At 44.4% G+C, this 15,350-nt stretch overlaps 1 protein-coding gene across 1 annotated transcript in view; it reads left to right on the forward strand.

Annotated features, from left to right (window-relative positions):
* Positions 1 to 7,865: 7,865 nt before the first annotated feature.
* The window catches only part of LOC122921759 (cystine/glutamate transporter-like), a 44,274-nt gene continuing 36,789 nt past the window's right edge, over positions 7,866 to 15,350 (forward strand). Inside the window, exon 1 of the mRNA XM_044271984.1 lies at positions 7,866 to 8,152. Within this exon, the coding sequence (XP_044127919.1) occupies positions 7,930 to 8,152 (223 nt within the window). The 5' untranslated portion in view covers positions 7,866 to 7,929. The remainder of the gene's footprint in view (positions 8,153 to 15,350) is intronic.

Raw genomic sequence — 15,350 nt, forward strand, 5'->3', positions numbered from 1 at the left:
AGGAAAACAGCCATAAAGGGAAACAAACACGCATGCAATACCACAGCACGTTGCCACCGGCAACCAGCATGCGCGAGGACAGTGTCACGGCAACAACTCCATACCGTGACACCTGTGCCCACTGTGTATGTTCCCTGTGCCTGCTGTGTGAGCTCCCTGTGCCTGCTGACTGAGCTCCCTATGAGCCCTCTGTGTGTGATCCCTGTGCCCGCTGTGTGTGCTTCCTGTGCCCCACTGTGTGTGCTTCCTGTGCCCCCTGTGTGAGCTCCCTGTGCCCGCTGTATGCGCTTCTTGTGCCCCCTTCGTGTGTGATCCCTGTGCCCGCTGCGTGTGCTTCCTAAAATCCCTAAGATGGTGGAAAAGGGGAAAAGAGATAGCCTGCTTCCTCAAGCAAGGAGGGAGCAGGTGTCTCCCTAACAGCCTAGACAGAACACAAGAGAGAAACAAAACCAACTTATCTGTAGCTGAGCAGAAACAGCGATTCCTTCCTTCCTCAGAGCAAGATAGAAGCTATAACCCGCATAGGACACTGGGAAGGGGTGTAATTTAAACTCATACACCTGAAAGGAGGCGGATACAGCTCAAATCCAAACCCAAAACAAATTACACACGTGCTGCTAACCTGGCAGACCTCTGCACATAACATGAGCAGGGCATGACATAGGGCTGGAGGGGTTAAAAATAAATAATTTAACTCACCTTAATCCACTTTTTCGCGCAGCCCGGCTTCTCTTCAGGACCTGGGTTTAAAGGACCTTTGATGACATCACTGCGCTCATCACATGGTCCATCACATGATCCATCACCATGGTGATGATCATGCGACGGACCATGTGATGAGCGCAATGATGTCACCACAGGTCCTTTTCCTACTGCACAGCAAAGAAGACGACAGAAGAGAAGCCGGGCTGCGCGAACAAGTGGATTAAGGTGAGTTAAATTATTATATATAATTTTTTTGTAACCCCTCCAGCCCTATTTTACTAAGCATTCTGTATTAAGAATGCAATTATTTTCCCTTATAATCATGTTATAAGGGAAAATAATAATGATCGGGTCCCCATACCTATCGTCTCCTAGCAACCGTGCGTAAAAATCGCACCGCATCCGCAATTGCTTGCGGATGTTTGCGATTTTCACGCAGCCCCATTCACTTCTATGGGGCCTGCGTTGCGTGAAAAACACACAAATTAGAGCATGCTGCGATTTTCACGCAACGCACAAGTGATGCGTGAAAATCATGTGCACAGCTCCATAGAAATGAATGGGTCTGGATTCAGTGCCGGTGCAATGCGTTCACCTCACACATTGCACCCGCGCGGAAATCTCGCCCGTGTAAAAGAGGCCTAACAGACCCTCCATAACAGTGTGTCCTCCACAGATCCTCCATAACAGGGTGCCCTCCACATCCCCCATAACATTGTGCATGCGGAGCATTATCTGCATTCACTGCTATGGAATTTAAAAAAATAAGAGAGCCAGTGATCAGCTATTTTCAGAGCACTCATAGTATAATAGAGGATGACCATGCATGCACATTGTGCTCTCCCTTCACTTCAGGGGCCTAGATGGGACAGCCACTTTTTTTCAACTTGTGGTTTTATAAACTGCACCATGGAAAAACAGAAGTGCCCTGGCCATTCAAAACATTGGGTCCATGTCCAGAATTCCCATTGAAAATGGGAAGGAATAAAAATCCACAACAAAACTGCATCAAAAAGTGTTTTATAACATTCTTCCAACAATAATCTCCCGGGATCAGGTGGGATTTATTTAGAGGAGGGTGGCAGTCATTGATATTCGTAAAGTTTTATCGGTCCTTGACAAGGTTAAGATACGCCCGGCGGCCCATCCATCCCTAGCATATGTAGCTATAGACGCAGAAAAAGTGACTGGGGATAGATGGGATCCGTTTTGGATCACATAGGGATCACAGGTCCTTTCCGGCAATACATCACAGCTCTGTACGATTTCCCCCAAGCCAGCATCTGTCTCCCGGGATTTTTATCTGCTCCTTTTACTCTCTTTAAAAGGCACCAGACAGGGATGTCCCCTCTCGCCCCTACTTTTCTAGCCATTGAACCTCTCTCTCGTAAGATAGCCAACTCTGAGGGCCTGGAGGGCATCAAGGTTGGGAAAGTCGCGGTCAAACATGCGCTTTTTGCTGATGACCTTTTATTGTTTCTTGAAAACCCGAGCAGGGATTTGAGACCTGTCTTCCAGCTATTAGAGGAATTTGGTAGGGTCTCGGGATACCGGGTTAACTCCGCCAAATCTGAAATCCTTTTTTTGAATGGAGGGCGTAGCTTCCCCAGACCAGATGTCCCCATCAGTATAGCTTCCACATCGATAAAATATATAGGCATTCATATAGGACGTAAGCCAGAGTCTCTGTATCTCCTAAATTACCCACCGCTATTTAAGAAAATATTGACCGAATTGGAGAGATGGAAAAAATTTCCTCTCTCTTTGGGGGGTAGGATCCAGCTCATCAAAATGATGTGTATTCCGAAATTATTGTATCCACTCCAAAACATTTCACTTCTCCTAAAGCATTCGGACCCGAATAGTCTGGATGCAGCATTCCGCTTCTTTTTATGGAAGAGGGGGAAATCTAGAATCACGCTGTCTAAACTGCAACTGCCTAAGAAGACTAGATGGTTGGCGTTTCCATACCTTCGCCTGTATAATCTGACCAGTCTGTTCAGGCATTGCGTGGATTGGATCCATGGCACGGATTATTACACTAATAGACGACTAGAGTCCCAATTGCTACACCCCTGGTCCCTTGGTGCTCTGGTCCACACACTGTGGTCGGCACTCCCACATCCGATTAAATCCAGTCTCTTGGCGAAGGACACTATAGTCTCGTGGAAAGAAATATGTAAACTGTTAAAATATCCCTATCTATTTACTAAATATATGCCCTTATGGGGTCACCCGGAGTTTGTAGCTGGGGTGGACTCGAAGCATTTCCTGCAGTGGAAAGAGGGGGTATCAACGTGGCTAATGACATTTGGAATGTGTCTAGGGGCTGTTTTTACTCCTATACTGATTTACAAGACCTATATCGACTTACCCTACCGCATCATGTATTCGCTTATATGCAACTCAAAAGTTTTGTGGGAGATAGGATGCAATCGCCGGCGGGGATCTTCTTACGCAATAAGGTTGATCAGATACTGGGGACTAGAGGGACTAGAAAAACTCTCTCGGAGTTCTACTTAGAGATTAGGGACGCTAAACAACAGCCTATGGTAGAGACGGTATTCCTACATTGGAACAGAGACTTCCCCACGCTAGACATTAAACAGACTGTATCGAAAGGCTGGGACACAAGAAGAAGAGCTGTCGCAAATGAAGGATGGAGGGAGACGCAGTTCAGGATAATTCATAGGGCAATATACGGATTCCAACATCCTGGGCGTCATGGGGACTCAACGAGACTCCTAGCATGCCCGAAATGTAAACTTCCCGGTACCGACATGGTCCATGGACTGTGGTCCTGTTCTCATTCGAGTAGGTTTTGGCGAATGATCCGGAGCCACGTCCAGCGTCATCTGAAAATTTCAATTCCTCTCACACCAGAGCTCATATTGTTTCATGCCCCTCCGAGTCATACACCAAAAGTAGTACATATTGTGCTATTAGCGGCTAGGCGTTGCCTCCTCAATAAGTGAATACAGCCACATGTTCCCTCAGCGTCGGAAGTATTCCTACATATCAAGAAATGTTTTGATTTGGAACGTATTGAGGTAGAATGTATAAGAGGTACCCAAATTGAGTAATTTTTCACTAAGTGGAGATCCTTCATGATCGCTGTCTACTGAAAATTGAGTAATTTTTCACTAAGTGGAGATCCTTCATGATCGCTGACGCTGAGCTGAAACTTCTTCTCCAATCTTTTCTTCACTCTGAGTGGTATCTCAAGGAGAAAGTTGCGGGCATGTTGGGTAGGCTACAGGTGGACTAAGGGATACGGACATGGAGAATACAGTAGCCTTGCAGGTGGCGTTGTAGTGGAGCACCAAGGTGGGGCCATTGTTGGATGGGGGGTTGGGGTCCATTCAAAGGTTGGTTTACTTGTGCGGTCTACCTCAGCTGTACTAACTCGATGATAAACATATCTGCTTGTCATTTCCTTGCTTTCACTCTGTTTTATGGCTCAATATCCTATGTTAGTGCTATTTCTTGTACTTGCCTTTTGTACATTACCTGTGCTTGATGTATAAGAATCAAGGTAAACCAAATAAAAATTATATTATAAAAAAAAAGTGTTTTATAAAATGAGTCTGAAAAAATACACATAAAAAAAAAAACTGATGCGGATTCTGTCAAACTGCTAGTCCAATATTTCAGGATTTAGGGCCCTACTTTCAATTTTGCCCAGGGTCATACTTTGTCCAAAACCGGCCCTGCCTGTTTGTGAATTTATAGCATCGACCAGCCAATTCTAAGATCACATGAGTATGACATCACAACCATTTGGGGTGAGTATTCTGACAGAGGGGATCGTGAGAGGCCTGGTCATGATGTCATAAGAGTCTCCAGAGAGGGTGTGACCACTCTTCTGATCCACAGAGAGAGACAGAAAAAGTAGCACAAGTACATCAGTGAGTTGCAGAACCTGGCAGGGGAATCACAGGAATAAAGAAAAATTTAGCCCCGATAATCACTGTAAATGATGGTAGTAGTACCCCTTGTAGTAAGGCGCAAGGGTCCATCGTTGACGGAAGGTATGTGTCACTGAGATTCCTGGCCTCGGTGAGGTAAGAGCCGGTAATTTCATGTGTCAGCGGCAACTAGTGCTTGCTGACATGGTTTTGCTATTTAGTATGGCTGTAATCCGGGCCAGCTGTTACTGGGAGCAGCCAAAGTGCAGGGTGGGTGGCTTCTCCCCACGTTCCAAGCCGGGTTTTGGTTTGGGCTATAAAACACAGGCAGCACAGTCAGGTGGTAGGAATTTACTCCTGTCTGACAGTGAAGCTCTTTCAGTCTTTGTGTTGGGACCTGGGAGTTTGGGCCTGGGTAAAGGCCTGCTACCTTGTTGGTGAGAGAGCAGGTGGTTTCTGCTATGTCCAAAGACTTCTGCATTGCTGCATGGTGTGAACAAACACCAGACTCAAGGTGACTGTTTTCCTTGAAATTTTTGTTTTGCTTATCCTTATGTGTGAATAAACACCGAAATGTTTAAGTTAAAGACGTTGTCGTTGCCTCTATACTGCGTCCGCAAGCCTATCTACCAGAGCAAATCCCCACACCCTTTAAAAGAAATGTGGCCTGTCATAAATCTTCTTCTCTTTTACTTCATGTACTAGGTAATAATTCCAATAGGTTATTCTTCTTTTTCTTATACTGTCCCTCTATGACCTCAGCCTGGAGGCATCACCTAATGGTGGTGATCCTCCATCCTCGTACCTGCCCTAGATTGCCCTAAAAGCGCCCTAACAAACCAATTAGTACCCTGTCACCCGACGCATTTACCACATAATTTGAGTTCAACAGGGGGTACACATAAAGGGTGGTTAAAAGGCTAACCAAAAGCAACAATTTTTCACCCTCCACCGCTAACAAAAAGTGGAGGAAAAGAAATGATCCCTAGATACCAGAAGTGTACATGTGATCCATTATAGCGATGCCTGGGTTCCTCCCTTTTGCCGTTTCATCTTGGCTCCTCTGGTGAGGCTGGACGCAGGATAGTGCAGTCAAAAGTGTGGAACCCAGGCATCTCTATACTGGATCACATGTCCACTTCTGGTATCTAGGGATAAACCACCCCCCACCTCTTGGCTTAATTTCTTTTCCTCCACTTTTTGTTAGAGCTGGAGGGGGGAAATTGTTGCTTTTGGTTAGCCCTTTAACCACCCTTTATGTGTACCCCCTGATGAACCCAAATTATGGGGGAAACACATCGGGGTGACAGTGTGCTAATTGATTTGTTAGGGCACTTTTAGGGCAATCTAGGGCAGGTACGAGGACGGAGGATCACCACCATTAGGTGATGCCTCCAGGCTGAGGACAAATCAGGGTCATTATAGGGAAAGGGCTTGTTCTCCTGGTGGCATCCTCGCATATACCTACTCCTGGGCCTATGATTTTTTGCATAAGGGTGTTTTTGTTTTTTATTTAGCTATATCTGACCATTAAGGGTCTTTTTAGGGATACTAATAAATATTTTAGTTTTAAGAGTTCTACTGTGAATTTTCGATTAGATTATTAAATTTTGCTGGAACTCACTATATTTACTTTATCATTAGTGTACTTTCTTGTCTATTTCTCTTTATTGCACCATATTGCAGCTGGCCACATTTGGCTAAGGCTACTTTCACACGAGTGTTCTGCTGTCCGCTCGTGAGCTCCGTTTAAAGGGGCTCACGAGCGGAGCAGAACGCTTCCGTCCAGCCCTGATGCAGTCTGAATGGATGCGGATCCGCTCAGACTGCATCAGTCTGGCGGCGTTCAGCCTCCGCTCGCCTCCGCACGGCCAGGCGGACAGCTGAACGCTGCAAGCAGCGTTCAGCTGTCCGCCTGGCCGTGCGGAGGCGTGCGGATCCGTCCAGACTTACAATGTAAGTCAATGGGAACGGATCCGCTTGAAGATGAAACCATATGGCTCAATCTTCAAGCGGATCCGTCCCCCATTGACTTTACATTGAAAGTCTGAACGGATCCGCTCAGGCTACTTTCGCACTTAGAAATTTTTCTAAGTTATTAATGCAGACGGATCCGTACTGAACGGAGCCTCCGTCTGCATTAATATGATCGGATCCGTTCAGAACAGATCCGATCGAACGCTAGTGTGAAAGTAGCCTAAGCCATGCCCACCTGCAGAAAAGAAAATGGGAGCTTTTGGCAGATTTGTGCCAAATTTGTGCAGCTATTGGTTGCCAGGAGTGGGAGTGACTTGGCCACACTTGGTCGGCTGCACCGTAGGGTAGCACCTCATAGGCCGACGTGGTAAATTGGTTACAAGAAATTGATTTTGTAGCATCCTGATCATATGGTGAAGGCAAAAATGGCTGCCATCTTTGCTTATCCATGAGATTCAACAGAGAAATATTGTGTAATTAAACTTGTACATTTTTGAAACATGTTTAATAATTTTGTTTGGAGCTCTACCAGGCCTGTTCCCAAAATCCTGTGTGTGGCATGTTGTACAATGGCACCTCAGGTCCATCAGTCACATGATTACACATGACCTACATTACTCAGTCTATGTTTGTACATATTGTACACAAATTGGTATTACAAATAACAATATACCTGGAAAACCCTTGTCTGTATTGAGGGGGGACTGGAGTCTATATTAAAAGAGTTCTGGTTTGGAGTCTTTATTTTGGGGTGTGGCCTGGGGTTGGTACTGCATTATTTATCTTCTTTGGGTGGGTACTGTATTTATTTAGGTGGTCTGGTTCTGGGGGTCTGTGTTTAGAGGACTAGTCTGGGGTTTATTTTTGCAAAGAGGGTCTGGTCTGTATTCATGGGGTGTGATGAAGAAGACCATATACATTTCTTATGACTCAAAGGTTGAGATGTGACCTATATAAATAGGCTGGGCCAACAAAAAAAAAAAAAAGTGTGCCACGAGTGCTATTTTACACTGTACAAACTTGTCCCTGATCTCCCTTCTCAAAAATTGGCATGACAAGCATAGATTAGACTAGCCTGCTGGTCTAATTCCCTCCTCTCTATGTATGAATGCAGCTGTAAGGTGGAATTTTGTGTTTATGAATGAATTGCTTGATCCAGCAGTGAGACTTTGAACTTTTTTGCCTCCTGTGACATGGGGGCTGTGACCAGGGGCTGGGAAACACAGAGAAAAAAATCTTGTTTTTAATGACCGGAGAACACCCCTGACGCTTACACTTAGCATGCACATCCAGAGACTGAGAAGAGCTAGCTAAACAGAGAGCTCTTGCTGTACACAGGATGGGGGCTTCTCAGGAGACTTCAGGAGATGGAGACACGAAGACAGCAAATGGAGCTGTGTATTTGAGAAAAAAGATCACCCTAATCCATGCCATCTCCTTGACCATTGGGACAATCATTGGAAGTGGCATCTTTATATCTCCTAAGGGGGTCCTGAAAAACTCTGGTAATATAGGACTGTCCCTTCTGATCTGGGCATTCTCTGGTGTTCTCTCTATGTGTGGTGAGTACATCCAACTTTATGCAATCCCTCATGCTGTAAGCTTGTTACAGTGGTTCTGAAATCTGTGACCTCCCCTTATGACACTAAGCAGTTATACAACAGGCGTAAATTAAAGCTCCTGGGCGCCAATGCAGAATCTACAACAGCCCCACGTAACGTGTGCCATTTATAATATTGGTCTTCTTATGTGACAGAGGGGCCCTTGAGCTCCTCAGGCAGCAGGGCCTGGGTGCAATTTCTATCTCTGCACTCAATATAGCTACACCCTTCCATTGTGCCAGGTTTACTTTAGCACTAGCAAACCTCAATAGGTTCAATGCTGGTACAATGGAGAAGGTCTCCATCTCGTTTGAGCAGCGGCGCACAACATTTGGCCTTTGATACCATTCTGTGTGGCCCCCAACCATCTGTCTATTTGTAGTGTCTGCTCACATATTTTTTCCCATTAGATAGGAGTCCTCAAAGTGTAACCAGACATTTATAATACATACAATTCATACAGAAAGTCTTCAGACCCTTTCCCTTTTTTCACATGTTTTATGCTGCAGCCTTGTGCTAAAATAAAAAATAAAAATTTTGTTTTTCACTCAATCTGCACTCAAAACCTTTTAATGAAAAAGTGAAAGCAGAATGTTAAAAATATTTCTTAATTTATTGAAAAGGAAAAACTAAAATCTTGCATAAGTATTTGCAGAGTCCCAATACATTGAAGGGGATGCTTCAAACATCTGTAATTGTAATGTGTGGTATTCTTTATTTTCTGGCTTGCAATGTCATTACATCCATTCGCCCCTAGGTGGTGCTGTCGCCACATAGTATATAGTGGGGGGGGGGGGGGTGTCTAGGTGAGGGAGTTGTGTGTAGAGAATGTAGTTGGTGAGAGGAGGAAGAAGCAAGTCCATAGATGAGAGACACAGACTAAAGTCACCATGTAACTGCTGTACTTTCCTCTGGGCTCTGATCAAGCCTGGAGAAGATACCTACAGAAGACCAGCACCAGACAGCGAGTCTATATGCCGAGATGCAAGGAGACTAGTGAGGGTAACAGCTAACTAAGGCTTATGGACCTCATTAGCACCAGTGACCAGGAGTAGCTTTCAAAGTGCCTGAACACAACCAGACAATTTAGGCCAAATTGTCATTATCTCTGACTTAACCTTCCGGGTGGTAGTGAGAAAACATAAAATCCATTTCTACATGAGTTTCCTGCCAAATAATGAAGCAGATGTGTTTGCCTGCCCTGAGGGGGACGCCCTTAAAGGGGTTTTACCATCATAATGATCACTGTTAAATCTGTTAATCATTTAACACTGATAATTTTTGTAAATATATTTGATTAACCAATTCCCACCCTTTAGGAGAAAATTCATCCCCACTTACCTCATTGTTGTCATTCGGTCTCCTCTAGTTACGGCCACCGCTCTTCTCCAGAATCCTTGTGGCCGCCCTTGCGCAGAAGACTCCTTCTTTTCTTCCGGCCGGGCCGCTCGCTGTCCTAAATGCGCACGCCCCATGGTGACTTCTTCCTAACTAGAATAGTACAGAGCCGTGAACGTGCAGGCTAGCTCTGTACTATCCTGGCCAGGGATAAGTCACCATGGTGCATGCGCAGCGGCGTGCGCATTCAGTCCAGCGCGTGGCCCAGCCGGGAGAAGACGTCAATCAAGATAAAGCCCGCCCCCAGCCAGAATCCAGGAAGTGAACGGCGCACTGGCAGCAGGTAAGTATGAAAAGGCACCATGGGAACTCCTAGATGAATAATTAGTAGCATATTCAGTGCCAGTGTGGATTTCTACCAGGATCCTTTCCCGAGTACTCCTAAACTCCTCGAATACATTTGCCACTACCAGATAATAGAATACCATTGAACTTTTTATGCATACAAAAGCTGTCCATTGATGAACTGTACCAGCTGGCCAGAGACTATTGATCTTACGTAAATGTTCAACTGGTTTACAATCACTGACTCCTCATTCTTACAACTACTACTTTCAACATTTGCACCTAACGGTGCTGGCGTCACAAACACAGGGGCCTAGCCACAAGCACCCTAAACATCACCACCATCAAGGGCACCTCAATAAACATCTGGCTGGTGTTCCCTGTAACAGTGAGTGACCCGGAGTATTTGGTGCCGTCTTCCCATCCACTGTACTGCCGACCCAGGGAGGCATCTGCTAACCTTGAGTACATGAACTATTGCACCCATCGGCCCACCGTGAGCCTTTACGTGTTTCCCCTGCGGTCCGGCACGCTGCATATTCACTCTTTACTCAGTAACTGAAGCAACTTTGGCAGTGATTACAGCCTCCAGTCTTTTTGGATATGATGTCACAAGTTTTACACATCTGAATTTGGAGATATTCTGCCATTCTTGGATATTCTGGTGTTGCATTGTGTTTTTTTCATTCTGCCATTCTTCTCTGCAGAATCTCTCAAGCTCTGTCAGGTTGGATGGATTTATGTATCTGTAGAGATGTTCAATTGGGTTCAAGTCAGGGCTGTGGCCGCTGAAGGACATTCAGAGTTGTCTCTAGGCCACTCCTGTATTGTCTTGGCTGTGTGCTTAGGGTAATTGGGCAGATATATTTAGGCCATGCAATGTGTGTATGTGAGCTATGAGCTGAACTACCAGTTGCACCAGTATCCGGAAGGCTGCAGGAGACCATGCCTCTCCCGTTAAGTCATACACCCTTTTCTCAATACTTTTAGAAAGTGACAAAACAAGTTAAAAGTCACAAATTATTGCATTCTCATAGTCTTGTTGGAAGGTAAGCATTCAGCCCAGTCTGAAGTCCAGAGCACTCTGGATCAGGTTTTCATTAAAAATATCTCTGTACTTTCCTCCATTTAGCTTTCACTCAACCCCTATCAGTCTCTGTACCAGCCACTGAAAAACACCCCCAAACCATGATGATATGTGGCAGAGGATGAGCAGTGGCAGGTGCTTTATTGCAAATTCCAGCTGGGTTTCACATGTCTTTTAATGAGGAAAGGCTTCCTTTTGGCCACTCTGCCACAAAGCCCAGAGTTTATTTAATGCACTTATATAGCGCTACTATATTAGCATCCAACTGTCTCCAATGGGGCTCACAATCTAAGTTTCCTATCAGTATGTCTTTGGGAGGAAACCAGAGTACCCGGAGGAAAAACCCATGCAAACATACAAGCTCCATGCAGATGTTGCAGTGCTGCAAGGCACCAGTGCTAACCACTTAGCCACTGTGCTGCCCAGAATGGTGGAGTGCGTCAATGATCGTTGACCTTCTGGAAGTTTGTCCTATTTGCACACAGGATCTTTGGAGCTGAGCTAGGGTGATCATTGGATTCTAGGTTACTTCTCTTACCAAGACCTTTCTTCTGTGATTACTTAGTTTAGTGGGGCAGCTAACTCTCAGAAGAGTCCTGGGTTTTCCAAACTTATTCCATTTAGGAATTATGGAGGCCACTGTGCTCTTGGGACCGTTTAGTGCAGTAGAAATTTCTTGTATCCTCCTCCAGATATGTTCCTCCACACAATCCTGTCTCTGAGTTCTACAGGCAGTTCTTTCCTCCTCATGGCTTGGTTTTTCTCTGATATGCATTTAAAGCTGGAAGACCTTATATACACAGTGTGTATTTCAAAATCATATCCAGTCAACTGAATTGTGGACTGCAATCAAGGTGCAGAAACATCTCAAAGATAATCAGAAGAAATGGGAAGCCCTCAGAGCAAAATTTAAAGTGTTTTTATGCTTTTCTACCTTGAATTAAACTAAACCTTGAATGTTACAAAATTTAAATTTCATTTAAAAAATAATTCACATAAACGCCCCGTCCATCTACACTTGGTCCGGCCCCCGGGTCCAATATATGAACCCATTGTGGCCCACAAAGTTTGCCTACCTCTGGTCTAGATTGATGTGGGAAGACTTGAATTTTTTTATTTTAGTACAAGGCAGCAACATAACAAAATCTGAAAAAAAGTGTCTGAAGACTTTCCAAATGCATTGTATGTTCCATACGTCATAAATATTTTAGTTGTACTACCTCTTTTAAGTTTTATTTTTGGCCTTTTGGATTGGTTCAATGCGGCCCCCAACCAGAAAAGGTTGTGAAAACCTGCTTTAAAGCATATGTGCACCTCTGCACGCCATTTTACAATTTAAAGTTAAATGTTGAGTCATACATGTACAGCACCATGAAAAACAGATCATCCAATTTTTAACTGTAGGGGGTCCTTGGAGTAGGCCAGCACAGATGCCAGGATCTTCAGGCCTAGCCTATAGGATGGGCACATTGCCAATCTGCCCTCCCGGGTCGGGCGACGGGTTGAAAGGTCCAGCCGCCACTGCTGCATTGGCAGGTTGCCTGCTTTAGCGGGGGGTAGGGGGTGTAACTTACCAGCTCCCCTTAGTTCCTTCACAATCTCCAGCACCTGTGGGTTATCCCTCCACATCATAGAATGTAGTGGGCCAAAGGAACACTACCGTTCCTACATTCTTATTGTTAGCCTGTTTGCCTACATTTTATTGGTTTTCACCACCAGCAAGGTGTCATTTTGTTATATGCAAAACATAACTTTTAATAATAGTCACTAAAATAGCTGCTTATTACCTCCTTTTTCTCATGTATCTTGCAGGATTGATAAGAAAATAAGAAAAAAAAAATCTTTCCCTACTCCTTACCCTATTGCTATTGTATCCCTACAATTGCACGTTCCCTCAAACGTTGCGACATTTGTGGCATTGTGCTGTGTGGTCAAACTGCACATTTCAGAGTGGACTTTTATTGTGGGCAGTCTAAGCCACACCTGTGCAATATTCATGCTGTCTAATCAGCACCTTGATATGCCACACCTGTGAGGCGGGATGGATTATCGCGGCAAAGGAGAAGTGCTCACTTACACAGATTTAGACCTACACAAATAAATATTGTGGCACTTTGGACAGGCCAGATAGATCCAAGGATACATTAGATATATAATGGCAACCTGAGTTATGTCAGATATGTTCAAGACCTGTATAACCTGCAATTTATAAAATTATAACACCCTGCAGTATCCTAAATCAGTGATTCAGATATCATCAGGGACCAACCCCCACACACCAAAATGCAAATCAGATGTCTAATGCAAATGGCATTAAGGGTACATTTCTCAATTGACCACCAAGGTCCAATACTTGCACTTCTGCAGAACCATCATAATATCTGTATGTTGCCCAGGGGAAAATATATAGCAGGGGTAGCTGTGCTGAAATAGATGGTGTAGTAGGAGTTGTTGCGCTGTAAAAGTGCAGCTGCCGGTCCGCGGTGTGGAGCGGCATCTCAAATGAATCGGGCGCTTTTTGAAAGGGAGACAGACAGAATCATTGCAAGATTTGCGCCACAACGTCATAACGCACGACACGTGCGTTCCACCACTCTGCCATCATTTGTGTATGCAACAACTTTATTTAAAACAAGCATTGCTGGTATCATTACAGGTCAACATCATTCATAGAAGATGGAAGGGATGTGCCACTACATGTACATTCTTTTATTGCAAAAGGGCATATATAGATGCTACAAATAGAAAATTTTGCGGACCGCAAAAAACGGAACGGTCGTGTGCATGAGGCCTAACACAGATTTAGACAGATTTGTGAACAATATTTGAGAGTAATGGGTATTTTGTGCATGTAGAAAATGTTTCAGATCTTTGAGTTCATCTCATGCAAAATGGGAGCAAAACCGAAAGTGTTGCGTCTTTATTTTTGGTCAGTGTATATACAAACAAAGAAATCTATTTTAAATAGGAGGTTTTTTTTTAATATATAGCCCCATATATATTTATTTATTTAGGGCAAAGCAATACATTATCTGATGTAAAGGGGAGCATTCACAACCTTTATGTACAGGTGAAACTAAAAAAATGTGAATATCGTGCAAAATTCATGTACAGGGTGGGCCATTTATATGGATACACCTGGTTGGTGATATTAACTTCCTGTTTGTGGCACATTAGTATATGTGAGGGGGGAAACTTTTCAAGATGGGTGGTGACCATGACGGCCATTTTGAAGTCGGCCATTTTGAATCCAACTTTTGTTTTTTCAATAGGAAGAGGGTCATGTGACACATCAAACTTATTGGGAATTTCACAAGAAAAACAATGGTGTGCTTGGTTTTAACGTAACTTTATTCTTTCATTAGTTATTTACAAGTTTCTGACCACTTATAAAATGTGTTCAATGTTCTGCCCATTGTGTTGGATTGTCAATGCAACCCTCTTCTCCCACTCTTCACACACTGATAGCAACACCGCAGGAGAAATGCTAGCACAGGCTTCCAGTATCCATAGTTTCAGGTGCTGCACATCTTGTATCTTCACAGCATAGACAATTGCCTTCAGATGACCCGAAAGATAAAAGTCTAAGGGGGTCAGATCGGGAGACCTTGGGGGCCATTCAACTGGCCCACGACGACCAATCCACTTTCCAGGAAACTGTTCATCTAGGAATGCTCGGACCTGACACCCATAATGTGGTGGTGCACCATCTTGCTGGAAAAACTCAGGGAACGTGCCAGCTTCAGTGCATAAAGAGGGAAACACATCATGTAGCAATTTCGCATATCCAGTGGCCTTGAGGTTTTCATTGATGAAGAATGGCCCCACTATCTTTGTACCCCATATACCACACCATACCATCATTTTTTGGTTCCAACAGTCTTGGAGGGATCTATCTAATGTGGGATAGTGTCAGACCAATAGCGGTGGTTTTGTTTGTTAACTTCACCATTCACATAAAAGTTTGCCTCATCACTGAACAAAATCTTCTGCGTAAACTGAGGGTCCTGTTCCAATTTTTGTTTTGCCCATCTGGGTCATCCTCGTTGAGATGCTGCAGTAGCTGGAGTTTGTAAGGGTGCCATTTGTGAGTAGCTAATATCCGCCAAAGGGATGTTCGACTAATGCCACTCTCCAGTGACATGTGGCGAGTGCTACGCTGTGGGCTCTTGCTGAATGAAGCTAGGACAGCCACTGATGTTTCTTCATTAGTGACAGATTTCATGCGTCCACATTTTGGCAAATCCAACACTGAACCAGTTTCACGAAACTTAGCAAGCAGTTTGCTAACTGTAGCATGGGAGATGGGTGGTCTCGTAGGCTGTCTTGCATTGAAATCTGCTGCAATGACCCGGTTACTGCGTTCACCAGACATCAACACAATTTCTA

This window comes from Bufo gargarizans, chromosome 11, assembly GCF_014858855.1.
Source record: "Bufo gargarizans isolate SCDJY-AF-19 chromosome 11, ASM1485885v1, whole genome shotgun sequence".
In the NCBI taxonomy this organism is placed as follows: Eukaryota; Metazoa; Chordata; class Amphibia; order Anura; family Bufonidae; genus Bufo; species Bufo gargarizans.